Below are 20,363 nucleotides of genomic sequence, written 5' to 3'. Positions count from 1 at the left end.
CTAAGCTTGATTACAGTAAAATCCAACACCATTTTCATGGGTTGGATTTCGGCCCAAAACTCATTGCATCTTTATTGGGGCTGTATGGCCTCCAATCTTAAGTGATTATAGAAATCAAATACTCTACTGAAATTATCCATTAAAGTGAACAAAAAAAGTACGACAAGCCAGGTTGTATGCAGAACAACAAGATTTACCTCAATCTGTTTCAGAAACCTCAACGTTGAGGTATTCAAGCAGATTGTAAAATCTCTTGGCTATTATGTATCAGTTGAGTTTCATGACTAATTTTCTTTTGAGTTCCTTACTAAAATAATAGAGGAGGGAAGGGGTGGTGTTGAATATTTCTACAGTATTTGCTGAACACTGTATACTACTATATCTGCTAATGTTTCTTATTTTTAATTATTAGATGGAATACATGTTGGCAGAATCAAATACATCCATGATAATTTTTGTTATAAAAGCAAATTGGTTATACAAAATCCTGCTAATCATAATTGGCCTTACTCTGTGCCAATGAGACCTAGTTAAACCAACTTTGAATGTTGAAATAATAAAGATTCCATTGCAAGTGCTCAGCAAACTCCTTTAGAATGAAAACTTGGAATTTCTACAGCACCTAGGCATGAGTAAAATAAACACTTATAGCCAAGTTTTAATAAAATTAAAATACATTTTACCAGTGAGAAATATCTGTACCACTAGATTCTAAATAAAAATATCTTGCAAGTTATATTTATATGATAAAAATTTACAGTAATAGTTGGTCACATGCATAAATGCCACATCTTCAAAAACTTAGTTTCATTTGCACTGCATATAGTTAACCAAAAATTAAATGCCATTTCATTTGCACTGTGTATCTTTAATATAAAATTACATGCTATTTCCTCTTTGTACTAACATATGGGTACTAGAACGTGGCTTTCATGTGCCTTATTGTGAAAGGTGGTTTCACATTAACTCAAAATGTGAAACCAAAAATCAAATTCCATTTCCTCTTTGTACTAATATAACATGGGCACTAAAATTTGGCAGTATGTGCCTTTTTGTGAAAAGCTTGATCATGGTGAACTCTAATAAAATGTAACACCACTCCCAAACGACATAACATTTTAATATTGAAAATAAAATGTAACACTACTCCCAAAAGACATAAAATTTTAATAATAAAAAATATTAGGTTTGAAATTAAATCTAGGGCCCCGTCCACACAGTCAAGCTTTGCTTGATGAACTTTGTTCGATGTGACGTCGGAAGTAAGAAAAGTCAGAACCTTGCCCGCTATTTCTCCACTAATGCCATTACATCGAACAGAGTTTGTCTGTGTGGAAGGGAATTAAACTTTCTCATTTGAGAATAAAATTCTTATTACAGATATTCTAAGTCTAAACTACACTAATATTCTACCTGTTCTGTTTGAACGAGAACCTTAAATTGAACACTGTACCTGCTTTGTTGAACACCAAAGATTGTTTGCAGAATAACTTGTGGCATGAAAAAGACAAATATCAAACAGTACTAGATACAGTATTTGTTGTACTATAAACATTTCCTTTTTATACAAAACTTGATTGCTAGGTAAATTTTTGTACTTCTGCTTTGTTACCTAACTCAGGTACTGATTGCCTGCCTCAAGTGCTATTAAAATATGTCTCGGTATTTCCTGCCTTAACATGACAATGTTGTACTCAACATTCCTGTAATTTGTGAATATTAATAATTACATATTTTCTCTCCATTAACACAAGTAATGTAATGATTGACATAAAACATGTGGCAGTTGTTATCCCTGCTGAAGTCACGAACTGGTCTCAGACTTTTAAATGGGTTAGGCTGAGAAGGGCGCGTAATATTGACATCCTGTAAATTCGTCAAAACTTGTAATTCTTTATCAGCCTCTTCCTTAGAAAAAGAAGTAAATATCAGAGGAATATCAGGATCAGCAATAATCAGCTTGAGACTTTCTGGCCATGTGTCCTTTTCTAATCCAGAATGTGCATGAAATCCACAGTTGTATGCTATTATTGCATCAGGCTTGAAAAAATGCTTCTTTTTGACATAGTGGTGGTAAAATACATTACAGAACCTATACTCAAAGCCCCTGTCACTTTGTTTGCACTCTTCACAAACCGGGAATTCACCATCACTATATACAAAATCATCTGGGACAGCAGCATCAATGGGAGGAATAACTTCTGGACCCACGAATGATACTCTTAATTTCCTCAGATTTGGCAGATGATGGGCAATATATTCCCAATGGGTCAGAGAGACAAGTTCTCTCATACCATCAGCTCCTACCACGTGAATGTTTAGCTCTGTAATATCACAGATTTTCTTTTTATCTTTTCCAATACAAAGCTGCTCAAGAGCATATAACAGTGTGATAGAATCTGTCATAGTTTCTGACACCAGAATGTTGTACATTATGACATCAAGCTTGTCAGCAAAACTCACATCTGTCAAAAATTTTTTGAGCATTTTTCCATCTGTTGGTATCATTTTTTGATCGAGGCTTGTCTCTGAATTCAAAAGCTGTGTCATATCTTCTGGTAGAGGCTGAAAGTTTTCCTTGATAGTCATGACAAAACTAACATCTGCTGAATCCCTCTGAAGTAAAAACTGATCGACACTGACACAAGTAAGATACCCACCACACCAGTGTATATGCTGGTCAATATCTTGTTCAAGATGCTCTTTAGAACAATAGAAAATTGAATTACATACAGAGCATGGAAACAGCTTGGAAAGATCAGATTCCTTACAGAACTCACAAACTTTTGGAAACCAAATAACTTCCCTTTCAAACTGTTCTAAGACACGATTGAGATTCAATGATACTGCACACTGCAATGATGTTCTGAACTGTGTCCAACTCTTAAAACTTGTAACTTTTGTTTTGGCTTCTGAAAAGACATTCTTTCCACATTTCACAGCATTTGCCAAACAAAATTGCCTGTTGAGAAAAAATCAAGGGAAACAATCGTTTAAGAGCTCATGCTGGGCAGTTAAATAATGTAAATTAATTTGTCACATGCAAAAAGTGACACACATTAAAGTAGGTGAATTAGTAATTCAATGACAAAAGCGAGGAAATTCTTGGAGCAGTTAATTGCACAAATCGCCATTTTATATGATGCAAAGACCAGAAAAAACACGCCTTCTCTCTCATTGAACAGACTCACAAAATTCTCACTACATTGTAATTTAAAGAAAAACACTCAAAATATAACATTTATATCATTTATACACTCAAACATCACAATTTTTAAACTCCACATTTGTCAAGAAAATTAAAATAACTTATGGACTGACATCTTTACAATCTTCCTATGATTTGCAGCAAATTTAATTTACTTGGCAAAGATACTTTTTGGATTATAATTTCACAACCATTAATCTGTCACTTGTCCTCTTCACACTTATTATGTGGTCCACATCCCACCTCTCTCCATTTCTACCCTCCTTATTTACTCCACTAAAAAAAGCATTATAACTCCACATCCCAGCTCTCTCAGTTTACTCCCCTTCCATCTTCCATCTAGTCTATTGCATAGAGAAAATGTTTATCCTTCTCTCAATCATATTAGCAACTCTTCCTTTTCCAGTCATCTTCCCCACTCACAAAGTTCCAACTCTCAGCACTACTACCCACTCCCTTTCCTAACTATTAGCCCTCGTCCCTTTATCATGGGGCAGACAAGGGTCCCGCATGTCGTCTTCAGAGGAGACCCTAGCAATATCCATTGCTTGGGGCTATTATTGGACCCTTCTATTTAAAATTAATCTCTATTGAAATAATTCAGTTGACAGGATATCTGCTCTTCAGAGCAATTGTATTATCCAACCAATTCAAAATCTCAACAAACACACATTGCCTCCTTGTTTGCTATTTCCGTACTGTATAATTTCATAAAAATATGTTAGGTAAATTGGAAAAACACAAATGTAATCAGACATTTCTTATAAATCTTACATAATCATGATTATTACTCTTACCTGTGAACTTTCCAATCAGATTTCTGGCAACCTCTGGAACAATACGAGACCAACTGACACTGCGCACAATGCTTCAGTTTTTCATGGTATGGACTTTTTAAGCATTTAGCACACAACCCTGGATGAAAATGTCTTTCTTGCACAAAACCGAATTCTTGCAGTGTTTCCTCACAGTCCTCACCCATGGCTCAAACTTGAAAAAAAAAAAAAATAGAAGCTTATGCCTTACAAGTACGGAATCCACTCAGTAAATTCCACACAGTATTCTTTTGGGCCATCCATCAAAACATCAACAGAAGGTAAGCATAAGTAACATTCCCAAAAATTGTAAGATTTCAGTAATATACAAGATTTAACACTCGTATCAATGAAATGCAAAGGTACACATCTTTAACTTTCTATGTCCTATAAAAGGGATTTTGACGTAGGAAAAATCTATTTCTGGGTGAGGAAGCCGTGTTGCCCAGTGAAATATGTCTGCTTTAGCACTATTTCTAGTAAAATATTGCTATAATACCAGAGAACTGCTAAATTGGACATGTCAGAAGCTTCTGACTTGCTCACCTATATAAAAGGTCACGGGAGCGACACGGCTGAGCCCAGAAATATGTAAAAACCTTTAACTTGAATTACACTTAAAGCTGGAAAAATACAATAAGTGTTTGTAGTTGTTAAGTTACTTCAACATGCTTACTGGTTGAATCTCAAATCAATCTCAGATGATATACTCTTTCCACTCCCATGGGGATGTAACTCCATCCTAGCTTCTCTTTATTACTACCTGTGATTCTACTTACATTAATAATTGCCATTATCTCTCTTTACGTACGCCTAAAAATTTTCTTTGCACTGGGAGGAAATCTGATATCCCGATCTTGTCTTCAACTTATCCTCATTGCCTCCAGTGCCACTTGATGAAAATGGCCTCAAGTTATAGAACAAAGAAGCAAATAGATTGTTTTATTTGTACTTAATATCTGTTAATCTAACTTCTCTCGCTCTTCTATCCTAATGAAAATAAAGCTTTCCCTCCTAGTGAAGAAGCCACATTTTCTCTCTCAAATTAAGTCTCCTCCCCTGCATCTTTCATGATTAACTAAAGCATATGAGCTACATTGTATAATTCATTAGAGTTCATGGACAAGTAAGCTCCAATGTTCTGCTGTTTTTTTGTTCATTTAGCTAATCCTGCACTTGCCCTTCCTCTTGTAAACATGTACTGGTTTTACTACAGATATGGGGTCATCTTCTACCATTGCATAAGTGTTGAAAATATTGCTTATATTTACTTCCTATACACTCAACCTTTCTGCCTTTGGATTACCAATAGTATGTATTGGTTCTAAGCCAAGATGTACCACTTAATTTCCTACGTCAATGTTATAGTGAGAGCCTTACATTATGATCTACCAATCAACTTCCAATTATAATCTCACATGATTCAACCTCACATACTTCTTTTGCCTTCACTTCCAGCCATTTTCTGTTCTTCACTTTCAATTTCAAATTGCTTTCTTCATCTGTAAATGCTGATTGTGGGAGATCCAAATCTTGAATATTTTGTATGAAGGTGTAACTTAACCTCTCATATTTACCAACAGTTTCAGTTATACAGCTTTCTTCAAACTGGTTTCAAGAGCTAAATCTGCTTCTAAAACTATTAGTTGTGTTGTCTAGATGCCCAAGTTCCTTTCTTCATCCAAGTTACCTTGCTTTAGTATTTATCTAGTATTTGGGGAGCTCCATCAGTGGTCTCCCTCCTGGATAGGAGCTATCAAATGCAAATATGAGCAATGCCACATACGATTACCTTATTATTACTGAATAGATCCCTATATGGTAAAACTATCCTTAGTAAAATGATTGATGTGACAAACTTGAACTTGACTACATTGTATTTGACACATCATTGTGTTATGGTAGTGTACAGTACTAGTATTAGGTAAACTTAAGCCTCATGATCACTGCAACCTACAGGAAACAGCCACTTCATTTCTAAAAAACTGGATGATTTTTGCAAATTTTTTTTTCTTATAAAGCAAAATGTGAGCCGCTTCAAATTTCATAACTTCCTTAATCATGGTATGTCATGGATTTTTTAGTAGTAATGTCTGTGTAACCGAGTAGTGGCTGGGAAGTCACTGTTCCATATCCAGGAAAAAGCTCCATTTGCAAAATTAATATCATATATTAAGCCGAGATGTGGATCCAGAGGCTGGGAAAAGAAGCTGTCACTGAGAAAATAGTGGTTAGCATGTTATGATAACGGAAGAAAAGCTAGTAAGAGATGTAGTAAGGCAAACACCATTACGATGACTGAGAAAGTAGTGTGATTTCATCGGACTTCTAACCATACACAATTATGCTTAATCCACTCCATATTTCTCTTACTCTATAAAAACATTTATGCCCAATAAGGATGACCTCTACAGTAACTTGGGTAATTACCCAAAACAATTTGGAAAACATTACTGTTTAGTGAACATAAGACACCAGAGCCTAATAGTAGAGCTTCCATTAAGCAGTCTTGAACTGAAGCTCACATGAAACCTTATCTACCTTTGATAACACACTTAAATTTAAATACACTAGCAGGTAATGATAGTTCAATACTGTGGATGGAATCTGGGGTTGTAAGTTAATTTCTTAGGGCTGATAAAGGCACCAGTTACTGGCCAAAATGTCTGATGGAGAATCTCTTACTACATTTGCAACACTTTCGTTTTGCCCACACATACTATATTGCTTAGTGTGGTATATTTTCTAACATATATTTGTTGGAATTCCCAGTCTGTGGGTTACAAGACAAAAAATGAGTTAATGACCAGAACATTGGTTAGAACAAGTTTTTCAGTAAGGACAGACAAAACTTATAATTATTATAAATATAAATAAAGTAGGTTCTAAAACAAAGTACCCCAATACAGTACTAGCGAGAATTTAACCCTAGAACACTAAACATTTATACCTGTTTCAAGTTCACTGAACATGGGTATATCATATCCAATTTTGGAAAATGAAAAAATATTAATTATGCAAATACTATATTGAAAATAACTACACATCATTAGCTGTAATTATTCTTTGTTTCATTAACATAAAAATTAAATCTTAATATCTATACATGAGGTAGAAAAAAATCTCTTGTAATTTGAAAAAAAGAAATAAATTAAATAAAAAAAATAAAAAAAACTGTCCAATGTTAACCAAACTGGTCCTAGGCCTTCACAGGAATAGTGCCTCAACTCCCAGGGGATTGCCATCACCCAAAGAATGCGTAGACTGTAGGGAAGAGAGGTGGAAGAGAGAGTATTTTTAGTGCACCACGATTAAAGTTTTTTTTTGGCTAATGTTACTTTTAAGCCTGTGAAACCCACTCTAAATATTTAGTGTGATGTATAAAGACAATGGCAAAAAAAACCAAAGGTTTCAGGCATAATCCTGTATCATTATAACTTATCCCAGGTGGAAGTGGGGGGCTTAAAAGACCCATCAATGTACCACCTGCAGGAAGACAAGCCAAAAATAATTTTCAAAATATTTTCTCCTATAACTGTTTTTAGTACATATTTTGACTACTTTTACATGAGAAAACAATTATTTACTGTATATCTATACTTCATGAAACTAACCTGTGCCGTACACAGTCGCTGCAGATGGGGTAGTAGTGTTGCATGCAGACAGGTTGGCAGCAGGTCTGGCATTTGAAGGGGGTCTTCCTGTCTGTGTTTGACTGGCATAAAAAGCATTGGACTATGAGCTCCTTCATCTCAGCTGCAGGGGGTCCTCCAGCAGCACCAATGTTAGCGGGGGTTGAGGGAACACACCTGACGTATAAGCAGCTTGACCTACTGGTGCTATGTAGGGGCGTTCATGCACTCCTCAGCTGAAAGAGTGATCAGCTGCAATGCCAACTCTTGCAAGTACTTTTTCCTCTATATAAGTCTGCCTCCTGCCATCTTTTGTTTTTCTTTTGTATAGTGCTTTATGTTGCATGGAACCAGTGGTTATTCAGCAACGGGACCAACGGCTTTACGTGACTTCCGAACCACGTCGAGAGTGACGATCTATCACAAGAAATACAAATCTCTCAGTCCTCAATGGAATGGCCGAGAATCGAACCTGCGACCACCGAGGTGGGATGCTAATACCATACCAACCACGCCGCTGAGGCGCTGCCTCCTGCTATCTTGGTGTTTGCCTTATATTATATAATAAAAGAATTAATAGTGGCAGTATTTATGATCCGAAAAAGATGCACAGCAGCCACCATTTTGTCTTCCTGCTGCAGCTGTACTGTGCATACATCTAATCAAAGGTGTCAACTGCTCCTTTAGTTTCACTGTAGAATTGAATATCCTCTGATTTCCCATTTTCAAGCATAGTGGGTTGCCTGTGCATGGACAACATCAGGAGGACATTCTTCTTCTTTGCAGTTTTGGGGATGTGGGACACCTAGCATTATGTCCTTGGTGAAGAGGAAGGCACTGCTGCCAGGCAACCAGCTGGCCTTGTTTTTCATCACAACCAGCATTTCCTGCTTATTTGCCCTCACTGTTCCCACAAGTGTCATACCACAGTTTTGAGCCAGGTCCATAATGAGATGTACCTAAGTAAACCAATTGTCTGTAGTTGTGTTACAGTAGGTGTTGTGGTACTTTTCTGTCAAATCCTTTGCAAACATTTGGCCCAGTTGTAGGCAATCTCTTGGCTTGGCCAGGTACCATCTTTCCCCAGGTAGGGAATGGCTTTCAATAGGTACTTGCTTTTCACATCATTGGCCATCACCAGTTTTATCCCATTCTTTGCTTTGTCTCCAGGTGGTTATTCTTCAGGTACCCACTAAATATCATGACGCCTATTAGGGCATGTGTCTTCATGTACGATTTGATGTGCATACAGGGTAATTGCTGATGTTATTGATAATGTTCTCAGTCCCTTCATGATTGCTCTGGATTCAGCAGATTTTTTGCATAATGAAGTGGCTTTACATTTGCAAAAACAGCAACATGCAATTTCCCTCTGACAACATAGCAAACTTTTGGTTGGACACACTTGAAACGTTACAAGTTTTGTTTTGACCTCTGTGAATGAGATAATATATCATCTGGAATATCATGTCCCTCTTGCGCTTGATGTGGTTAGAATGAGGATGGTGTGGGAATAATATATTGAATATTTCCCACTCTGGCAGTACATTTTGAGTGAAATTGCTTAATTTGAAGTCCATGTCGTCTGCAGAAATAAAGCTTTCTTGGAGTTCAAAATAAAAATTTTGGTGCTCCTCACGTAATTTTTCCATAAACTTTAGTGGCACCGGTCTTCCATAAAGTGTCTGCAATATCTTCAGATTTTACTTCAGTTGAAAAGAACATCTGAGAGTTTCTTCTGTCTTTAGGACATGTGAAGCAGATACCATCATTGAAGTAATCAATCAGCATGTCTTTCAATTTCTGGTTGTTGAATAAAGTAACTGAAAGAAAAATTAAGGTGGATGTTAATCATCAAAAACATAGGAAGGTACATTAAATTGTAGTCCACTTGGCAAGAAAACGAAAACGGAACATCTGCTCAAATTTTTGCCCTCCACTGGGCCTGAAGAGCACAAAAATTTGAGCAATGTTCTGTATTTTTATTTTCCCTGTATGGACTAAAATTTAATAGTCATGTCTTCATGTCAAGATGATTACAATCTGACAGAAAGGATATTTAAAATAATCACCATATTCAATGTTAAAAGTTTATGACTCTAGCAAAGGAAATGAAATGAAAACAGACTTTATACGAGCATATTAGGACCACACATACAGTCCAGCTTATTTTTCAGCAAATTCCCCTGACATCCGGCAACACGTAAGCTCGCTGTGTTATCTCGATGGTGCTCATCAGTTCCATGAATACCCTTTTCATCTGTGGACTTTCATCTTGCTCTTCAAATGCCATCAGAGATTCCAAATCACACTGAAATTGTTTTATGTATTTGTTCAAGCAATTCTTGTGATGCAAGATGTTCTAGTATGGACACTTATAAGTGTTCTATTATAGACACTGTCCTTATTGAAAGCAGTAGCTTTTCAGAGTTTTTCATTGGTATTTCATTGTAAATGCAATACCTTTTAGTATCGCCCTGACATTTTATTTGGTTAGAGATAATGTATGGTTTTTCCTTGGAATTTGTAGCAACTGCTGTTTTGGCTCTTTTCTGGCAGTTCTCAGGATTTGATGATTTTCGACAAGTTATTCTCAGAGATATTGTTCAACAGGCCAATATGCAGTATTGTATTTTTGAAGTCTCTATTATAACATTTCTACCATCATGGGTTCTAGTGAGTTTGCTGTTTGCTTGACTACCTTTTACAGGCTGACAAATGACATAAATTCAAATTTCTGCACTTATCATGAATGAGCTGTATTGTAGATGATGGGCCAGATGAATTGTCAGCCAATCTTTTCACATTATAGTACTATCTAGAAATAGAGGACAAAAACAATTTTAAAAGGAAGCTGTTGCCCAATCACTTTTGATGTAATCATAGAAATGTACTACCAACATTTTTACCACATAAGTTAGGTCCCATATGCACTTTCATGACCCTCAGTTTGACCTTTGATTTTGATATACATATTTGGTGCATCTTTGCTTATTGTTTGTTGCATATTAGCAAATAAGTCTGGTAAAATTAGTTTACAGTGCCAAAATAAATAATTATTCAAAGATTTTTGCAAAGAATCGTTGTTGACTCACTTGGAGACAGAGTTTAAAATGACCACCACCTTTGAGTCACTATGTGGACAAACGACCTTGAGATTAAATGTGCCACCTCATTTTTATCATCCTGAAACATCATATTTATAACATCAAAAGTCAAACTTAGGTGACGTGAAAGTCCACCTGGACCTAGCAAAGCTCCCACAGTATAATATCCATGAGGCAAAATTTAGAACAGTTTCTTTTCCCATGTTCTTCTTGCAGCTAAGGATGTTGATGTAGCCTGAATCTCATGACCCTTAACCTCACCCTTAGGAGTGTTATTGCATGCACCCAAAACACTTTTCTTAAGATTTACCAACAAGAAACAATTAGGTATCTATAAGGATGCAATGAGGTGCAAGTATTGAATAAATTCATTGAATTTCTCAGCTTAATGCACAATCAAACGGAAAAGACTACGTAGCTTCAAGGCCCAAAACTTTATAAAAAAGATTTCTGTAAATGAATATTATTACGTATTAGCATCTAAAGAGGAAACTTGCTAATGGAAAACATCACAAAAACCTACAGTACCTAAAATGGAAACAATTGGTAATTTGAATAGCGCCTAATAATACAGTCTTTTACAATTTAAAAAATATATTACAAAAGCAAATGAACACCACACAAATATGTGGAAATCATTACAAAATTAGCAGATATTGAAGTTTTTTGGCCTTATTTAATGCACCTCTACACGGGCATCATTAGTTGCACAAATTACCTGCCGTTTACCTTCCCTCCTCTTTTCCATCAGACAAGTTGAAAAATTGGTTGCAGGATGCTTCAGTTTTCAAATATGACAGGGGAATTCAACAATAGGAATTAAGGATAATTATAATAATGGTTTATCAAACAAGTTTACATCCAACAACTTACTATACAAGTCAGTTGCCGAAGACAAAACCAAGGAACTATATTCAAAACATGGCACAATAAAAAACCAAATACATTTCTTCTCAATAGAAAAGCTTTCACAAAATTTTTTAAGATGTTCTCAATGGCTAATATATATGTATCAATTTTTAGTGCAACTATGGAATAGACCAGAAATGTTTCTCAAAACTCAAAGGGTCAAGAATGATACACTCTTCAATGAGATTCATGAAACACTATCAATGAAAAGTTTTGAAGGGTGGATCCAAAGTAGTCAATCATACTTGGAGAAAGGATGTACAACATGGGAAATTAAATATTTAACTGGATATAACCTAAAAACCAGAAGTGTGATTCAGAGAGTATGGAGGAAAATTCATAACATAACCTGCACCTAATCAACTTTATGTAGAGGATGCATATACGCAATGGTTCTCTAAATTAAATTGCTCGTAGGCTGAATATCTGTACCGGTAGGTAACTTTCAAATATCAAATACAGTACGTAAATCTTCATAGATGTAATATCAACGTACTATGTAATGCCAGAGTTGGAAGATCTTATACATCATTTATATGATATACTTGGGCACATCTTTTTTTCTCTTATTGCAAGTGCATTTCATTTTCCAACTTAGAGCATGATCACACCGAAAAGATTCATTTCAAGGCTCAAAGCTAGACGCTGAAGATTTTCCTGCGAGGACGTATTCTAAGTATGGAAGACCATAACCAGCTCTAAAAATAGATAATAGTTAATAAATAAATACATACATGCAAAATACAGTTTATTCAAAACATGATCCTACAAACTTTGCTTTTATGTGAAAAATTTCTTTGCAATCAACTGCCATGAGTTGAATTATCAGCCAACTTTTATAAAATAAAAAAAATACATTATACAGATAACTTCACGTGATAACACCTTTACCATTCTTAAAATAAACACTATATAAAAAAATGTTACATGGTATTAAACACAAGTACTAGAATAATTATAACCCTTCATACAATAAAATAGCAATTCTCTCCAAGTTTTGCCAACAAATTAAAGACATGCTGTATATGAAGTTGAACCTTCAAAACCATCACATAAACAAGTCACCCATATATCCAATTTATCAACATTAAAAGCCAACTTTTTCAAAAAAGTGCCTTCGTGAGTTCGGTACTTTTTAAACTCCTCTCTGCCTTTGCTTTGCATTACAACCTCAAAATCTAATTCTCCACATTCTAAATATTCAACATTCCAAGGTTCAATCCAATTTGCATATAATTTTGTAGAGGTCTCCTCCCTCTCCAAATTACACCGTAACATGCGTACCTCCCCAGGATATTTGCTGTCTCTTAAGTATTTGTCTGTATAAGCTCTTGAAGAAAGAAGTACTTTTCCTCTTTTTAAACCATCTGAAATCAGTTTTAAAACTGAAATACTTTTCAGGTTTGCATCATTTCCAACATTGGCCACTGTGTCTTGATATATGCGAAAGAGCCATTCAGTGCCGTCACAACACTCCAACCCTGTAAGTTTGTTTGTGTTGAGGCCCTTGATAACCTTATCCTGCTCCACCTTTGGTAAATGACCAAGGCCACCATAATGACTGGGATAACTTGGATGATAAACTGTATTTTGAAAGTCTTCATTGGTCCAAGGAATATAAATCACATCAAAACCATCAAGTTCACACATAGTCTTAAAGACTGGTGCTGCACTGGGATCAACTCCATATGGCCACAGCTCAACCATAACTGATCCGGGAGGCAGAAACATTCCAAGTATCAATGCAGACCCATGAACACCAACAATCAATGCAGCCTCAGAAAATGCACTAATTACACCTTTCAAGTTACCCTCTTCCAAGGTCACTGTCTTCACTGTTATCTCTTCATAATCCTTCACAGTGAGAAGCAATCCTTGAATGGCATCAACTAACTCTTTCTCGTTAATTATCTTCCTATTTAATTTTCTGGATAGTAAAACTCCACTTTGCTTTTCAAATTGCATTCTAACTCCTAATTGGTCTCTGACAAAGTTAGTAAATTGTCTTAAATATGCCCCTTGAAAATGATTTTTAACAGGGCCCTGCAAAACACCAAAACCATATTGGTACCATACACTCATTTTATTTAGACCTATATATGTATCTTGAAAACAATACCACTCGTTCTCATCAACACCAAGATCCTGTAATTTCATTACTTTTCTGGTAAACATCAGATACAGATCCCAGTATACTCCACGTTCATGTTCATCAGTAAAAATGATATTTAATGATTCTTTACAAACATGCATATCAGCACAAAACTCCCTTATCGTGAAGTAGGTTGGTAACAGGTCATCATGGAAGACATGATGAATGTTATCAGGTTTGAAACGTCCTGATATCAGCGTTTTTCCCTCAAATTTCACAACACAGTTTATGATGTTCACATGTTTCAAGGCAAAACTGATAATCTGATTTGGAATGCATTATGGCCATTTACTGAAGACAGGTACAGTTTTTCAAGCACCTTGAGATTATCTATGCCACTTATCAGTGAGTCGGCACCATGAACAAATACAAATTCACCATGCTGCCTGGAGTTATAATACAAGTTGTGAAAATGGCATCTCAAACCCGACTCTACAGAGTCATGACACCAAACTGAAGTGGGAGCAACATTTACCCCAGAACACAACTTACAATACTGACTGTCTCCATTATTACATGTACACTGGTCACCTCCGGAAGTCATATAACATTTTTCTTGTGCACTGTTGTCTTTTTCATATAACAGACCTCTTTTACTACATACTGGAGTTGGTGTTTTTGAATGACTGGAGTCTAACAACCAAGTCGATGTCAGAATTGCAGTCACTGTCAGATGAAAAGCTGCATTTTTTGTCATGACTTGAAAATGTGCTTCCTGCAATACAATAAGACCACTATTTTTGTATCTTGCTATCTGTATTATTCATCAGCATCTTTTCAAATATAAAAAAAAGTATATACACAAAAGGCTCTTAGCACACCATACAAATCAACCTAATCAACAAATGATGTAATTTCTAGTACAGTAAATATGTAACTGGTACACAACACATGTAACAAACCCATTTTTTTTCCTAAACCATCAAGCAGAATAAAAGGGAGATCAATTAGTGAAATACTGGCTTATATGTGCATGAACATAAATTTCAAAATATATTTTATGTTTCTTGACAAAACCAACCAACCATTCATAAAAAAAATACAAATCTATATACTTGTACGTGGGGAAATCGCTTTCAGAACTGCAAGTGTCAAGCTGGATTATTATATTACAAAAAATATACATAGCGTTAAAAATTCATTCATAACCTAACCTATTCTACTGCAGCATATCAATTCCTTTCTGTACTTTTTTTAGATAGATTCTAACCTTGATTTCTCTCTACTTGACTAAGTCTTATACTAAATATTTTGCCAAAATTGGACAACAAGTCCAAAGGTATCTTGAAACTAGGCATTTAGGAAAAGGGTGGGGGGAGTACCTTTCCAAAGTTTCTTTTTACTATATACATCTTGGAAAAACCTTGAAACTCTCAAGTTTTACCAAGACACTGTAAGAAATGAAAGTTTACTCAATTAGGCATGGAACCTTACAATCTAGGCTTAGACAGTTAAATACATGCAGCAAAGATTGGGGTAGCCTAGTATCATTGCTGGTTTACCATGACCATGACAGGTTTACAGTGGAGCCCCCGTGTTCGTGTTCTCCAGATTCGTGCACTCACACATTTGTGGATTTCTCTCTGGAACATTTCCCCTCATTATTCGCAGGAAATTTGCCTATTCGCTGTATTTTTCTATGAGAAATATCCACAAATTTCTGGGTTTTTTTTTTTTTTTTTTTTATAAATTTCATCATAAAAAGTACTTTTTGTGATAAAACTATATATAAAAAAAAACAGGTATAAAAATTTTTAGTGGGTTTTTCTTGAGTTTTAACTAACAAAATAGGAGGTTTAAAGCATTTTTATAGGGGTTCCCACTATTTGTGGGTTCTAACTATTCACGGGGGGGGGGGGGGGGGTCTGGCATGCATCCCCCACAAATAAGGGGGGACCACTGTACGTACTATCTATTAATAAATGGCTTCTTGCATTTCAAGATGAAACAATGTTATGCCCAATAGCCATTATCACAAAATAATAACACTACATGATTCAACTGATATGATTTTAGGCATAATATCATAGTATAACCTTTTTTAAAATTACCTTCACTATTAAATACAAGGGTCAGTCCCTGGTTTACGACGGTTCCAGCTTATGACACTCTGAGGTTACAAAGCTTTTTAAATATATTCCTCAGAAATTATTTTCCAGTTTATGACATGTGTTCTAGGGTTTATAACTATTATGACGCTAATCTGACAAGAGAAATATGACTCCAGAAAAGCAAAACAATTGATATTTGTTAAAAAAAAAAGCAATAAAAATGCCATTTAAATAGTTTTCAATACACCCACAGCATTAAAAGTAAGGTTTTCTTAGGATTTACATTCGATATTTTGGTTTACAATGATTTTTGGCTTATGATGAGGCGCAAGAACAGAACTCCCGTTGTAAACCAGGTCTGCCTGTATAGCAAAATAATTGGCTAGACCTGGTAAAAATGAACAAATACGAGACAAAAATGATCTTTTAATATTAAAATGAAGTCTTATTAATATATACTTACCAAGTTATTACTTAGCTAACAATTAGCCTTGCACGGCATCCTAAATTCAAAAATTCGCATGACCGTGACTGTTGCCATGTGGGGGTGACAGGTCCTGACCACTGCAACAGGAACTCGAAAGCTACAGAAGACCACAGCGTCATTCTCATTTATTGCCGCTATGTCCATGAAAACCAGAGGGGAGGAGGGGAGGAGTACGGGCTCTGATTTAGTAATTACTTGGTAAGTATAATTATAAAACTTCATTTTATAATAAAAATATTTTTATAAAAGTAACTTACAAAGTAATTATTTAGCTGAATCCTACATTGCTAGGGGGGTGGGATGAATGGACTGAACTAACTCAATGCATTAAAGGAATGTTATTAAGTACTGAATTAGAGGAATGGCAAACAGGGCTCAGTGTCTGTCGCTAGCTCACCTGGTATGAGAACTACAGCAGGAGATGCCGTCTCTGGTAGTGCTCATCTTAACTTGTACTGACATGGCAGTGAGCCGAGAGTCGCCTCTAAATTGGTGGAAGTCTTGCAGCAGGGGATTTGCCTGACCGCTGACAAGATTCAAGATAAAATATTCATGACCTTGCCCTGAGCACAGTATCATAACAAGAGCAGTACTACTAGGTAACCCCCAGGCTTCCCATAACCCGACATCCTTGACACAAGGAAAAGAGATAGGAGAGAGATCGTGTCTCCCCTATGCTTCCTCACCTAATACCATGCCAGCCACTGCCAACGGCCAAGGGTACTGTAATTGTCAAACACCATTTCCACTTCCTTCAAATAATGTGACGCAAATATCAACTTACACCTCCAATAGGTTGATTGAAGGATTGCAGAGAGAGACAAGATATGTTTAAAGGAAAGAGAGATGGCCACAGCTCTGATCTTATGCACTCTCACTTCAAGTAATGAAAGCAATTTTTCTTGTATCCTGGAATGAGCTTCGGAAATTAGGTCTCTGGTAAAGAACGAAAGGCCATTCTTGGAAAGCGGATGGGAGGGATTCTTGATCGAACACCAGAGGTTACTTGAGGATCCCCTGATCTTCTCCGTTCTCTCCAGGTAACACCTCAAGTGCTCTGACTGGGCAGGGAGCTCTTTCTTCTTCATCCGAGCCCAGGATACCTGTTAAGTTCCATATACAAAAAGTGTGAGGCCATGGCTAATTAGGATCCTCGTTCTTGGCTAGGAAGCCCAAGGTGAAAGCACAGACCATGTCGCCTTGCGAGAATCTGACTTTCCTATCAATTGCGTGTAGCTCGCTCACGCGTTTAGGTGTAACTAACACTACTAAAATCATGCTACATAATTACTTGGTAAGTTACTTTTATGAAACTGTTAGTTACTGGCTAGTTTGCAGAATGATGGGAGTGGCCTCTGACATTACCACTCAGCGGAAGCATAGGCCTTGTTTCTGCTGTTCAGTGTGTCACCTGAGGGGTAAAGCGTCCCCAGCCAGATTCAGAAGGTAAGACCTGGTTAAGTCAGGTTTGGTTCGGTTTTGGGGTAGTTTACAGATTCCCGGGCTGCGCGACACCCAAATCCATCCGCCACGGTAAGTAGCCTTACTGTAACCCCTGTGGCCAGCGCACGCAGCGCAACATTACCTCTTGCCAGAACATGCCGTGCCTGCCAAGAATCTTAAAGTATGTGGATAAGGCGCGAAGCGCCATTCTGCCATGGCATTACTGACAGCACACATAAACCGATCGTCGCGGATATGTAGTCGCTCCCTACTTTGTTTGTTGTTGTTTTGGTATCGCCGCCATATTGGTTTTGGTGTTCTTCCGCCGATTTCGGTCGGTGGGTCCGCCAATCTGTAAGTGCTCCCGGTTTTGTTTTCTTGGCGGAACCTGTTAAAGCCCTGAACCAGAGGGTATGGTTTTACCCACTTCTGTAGTTTAGTACTCTCTAATGCCTTGCATGGGTTAGGTTAGGTTTTGAGAGCAAACACTATGACTAGTTTTCTGCGACCTACCTAATTGACGACTACTCTTAGTTTTGGGCAGTACCTCATCTTGTGTTTTTCCCTGCTTTTGAAAGCCTGTTTCTTATTGGGACTATGTTTTATATAGGCCTTTAGGTAAAACTGAAGACTACTAGCCTACTACGCGCCTCAACTTCGATAACTACTACAGGTTTACATGCTGAAATGGGAGCCGTCTATATAGTACCAGCCCCTTAGGATGAATGTATGAATATAAACGATGTTATATAACAATCATAAGCAAAAGAAAAAATGGGTATGAAAAACCAAAGTATAGGGAACTGGGGGTAATTAGCCTATTCTCGACAGAGACTAGCCTATGGCCTAGGCTATAGGTCTGGAAAAAAAAAGGGTTACCAAAGGGTATATAGCCTATGTGTAGCTCTGAGACATAATGATGTCGAAAAATATAAATTTGACGTAGCTATTCCACGAGAAACAAAAGAGCCACCGTCCATTGTCACACAATAGCCTATGATTTTTCAGCCTAGCATAGCTAAAGGCCCTGTCTGAATTGGTCTGACTTGGGGCTATAGGGGCCTATAAGACAAATATACTTCTAAGTATATTTCTTTTGTCTTCCTCAAGCCTATTTCTCTTGTTAGTTTTGTCATTTTAGGTACTTCAAAGATTTGTTTTTTAAAGTGTTTCAGTCTCGCTACCCAATGCTAATCTTGTTTAAAAGCCTAAGGCTCAATTCATCGAAAACACCATCTATCTCCCTCGCCCCCGGCCCCCCCCTCTACCCCCCTAAAAAGGAAAAAAAAGGCACCCTTGCCCCCCAAACCCCCAAAAAGGGGGGAAAAAGCAAAGTTGTGGACCAAGGCCTTGGCTTCGTCAACTTTAAGCCTATTTTAAGCAAAATCCTCAAATGACATTACCCTGACGTACATATCTTAACAACAATACATAATCTGAAATGATAATGGCGTTGTTGGAAAAGAAGAAACAAAGCTAAAATGGTGAAATTTACCCAAAACAAACGACGTCTCCGACAGCAACAAGAAGCCTTGCCCAACCCAACACCCGTCGCCCGAGTCCCGAGTCCCGACGCCCACCACTGGTTGGTAGGAGGAGGGCTGGAGGGGCGGGCGGGGGTTTTGGGGGGTTTGGATAGGGAGAGGATGGGAGTGGAGGATTTTTGGAAGAATAATAGCAACAACTCACTTCTTTACGGGCTGCTCTATGAACAAGAAAACAAGGTCAACTTAATCTAAAACAACTTTTCGATTTCGGGAGTTCGTATTGTAGGGGTAAATTACTTCGCTTGTATCATATTTCAACTCTAATCTAATTAAATAGTAATCCCTGCATTATAGTACATTCGTAACTGGTTTATAGGTATTTACCTTGTGTGTAACAATACTAATACCTATCGCCTAAAAATCGCGTCTAAGATAATAATTGCATTTATAAATTTACAGTAATGTGCATCTGCAATAATTTTATATAATGGTAGGAAATTTTTATTTGGAGATGGATGGCGCTGAGTACCCATAGATATAGAGCGTGAATAATCTTTAATAATAACAATTTACTTCTTTATTGTTGAAATCCTTATTCTAGGGTGATTTTACTTCGCTTGTATTATATATTAGTCTTTATCTAATGAAATCTTTTTCCCCACAATGTATTTTCATGTGTTTTATAGGTATATGATTTAATCAGATCCAAAGAACCTACCGCGAATTTCGTAATCTTATCACAATCCAGATTTTGTTTACTGTGCAACCTCGAACCCTTTTCTAAATAACATTCCTCCATTTTTACATCAGCTTATTCGCATAGAAAAAGAACCAAGAAAATCCTCTTATGCACATGTTGCTTGATCATAATATTCATTAGCTACAGTGTTAATTATTGGAAGATGACTAAGTCACAGTTATAATCAGATATTATTAATTAATTATGGTAAAAATTAGGTAGCCCTAGCTTCAACTCCAAAAGTTGTAAAAATGAGGGGTTACATAAAAGGGGGGTTATGGCCAAATTAGAAACGGCCCTCGAATTTTGGATTTTGTCTAAAACTTTCCTGGG

At 36.7% G+C, this 20,363-nt stretch overlaps 2 protein-coding genes across 5 annotated transcripts; both read right to left on the bottom strand.

Moving 5' to 3' along the window:
• Positions 1-664: 664 nt before the first annotated feature.
• Positions 665-19,434, bottom strand: LOC135225179 (uncharacterized). 4 transcript variants are annotated; one of them, XM_064264452.1, is made up of 5 exons: positions 19,300-19,370; positions 12,168-12,369; positions 7,638-9,478; positions 4,006-4,198; positions 665-2,962 (listed from the first exon to the last, which is right to left on the bottom strand). In XM_064264452.1, the coding sequence occupies exons 4-5, from the start codon at positions 4,188-4,190 to the stop codon at positions 1,720-1,722; spliced, it is 1,428 nt and encodes a 475-aa protein (XP_064120522.1). In that variant the 5' UTR covers positions 4,191-4,198; positions 7,638-9,478; positions 12,168-12,369; positions 19,300-19,370; the 3' UTR covers positions 665-1,719. The 4 variants fall into 4 exon arrangements, with proteins under 4 accessions (XP_064120522.1, XP_064120521.1, XP_064120519.1 ...); XM_064264451.1 differs by lacking the exon at positions 12,168-12,369 and adding an exon at positions 9,814-9,966; XM_064264449.1 differs by lacking the exon at positions 12,168-12,369 and having other exon boundaries at positions 19,300-19,384.
• LOC135225181 (protein O-linked-mannose beta-1,4-N-acetylglucosaminyltransferase 2-like) lies at positions 12,403-14,214 on the bottom strand. Its single transcript, XM_064264453.1, has one exon. The coding sequence runs from the start codon at positions 13,922-13,924 to the stop codon at positions 12,680-12,682; it is 1,245 nt and encodes a 414-aa protein (XP_064120523.1). The 5' UTR covers positions 13,925-14,214; the 3' UTR covers positions 12,403-12,679.
• Positions 19,435-20,363: the final 929 nt, after the last annotated feature.

Source organism: Macrobrachium nipponense, chromosome 13 (genome assembly GCF_015104395.2).
Source record: "Macrobrachium nipponense isolate FS-2020 chromosome 13, ASM1510439v2, whole genome shotgun sequence".
Lineage (NCBI taxonomy): Eukaryota > Metazoa > Arthropoda > Malacostraca > Decapoda > Palaemonidae > Macrobrachium > Macrobrachium nipponense.
This window is presented reverse-complemented; position numbering and strand designations above follow the sequence as displayed.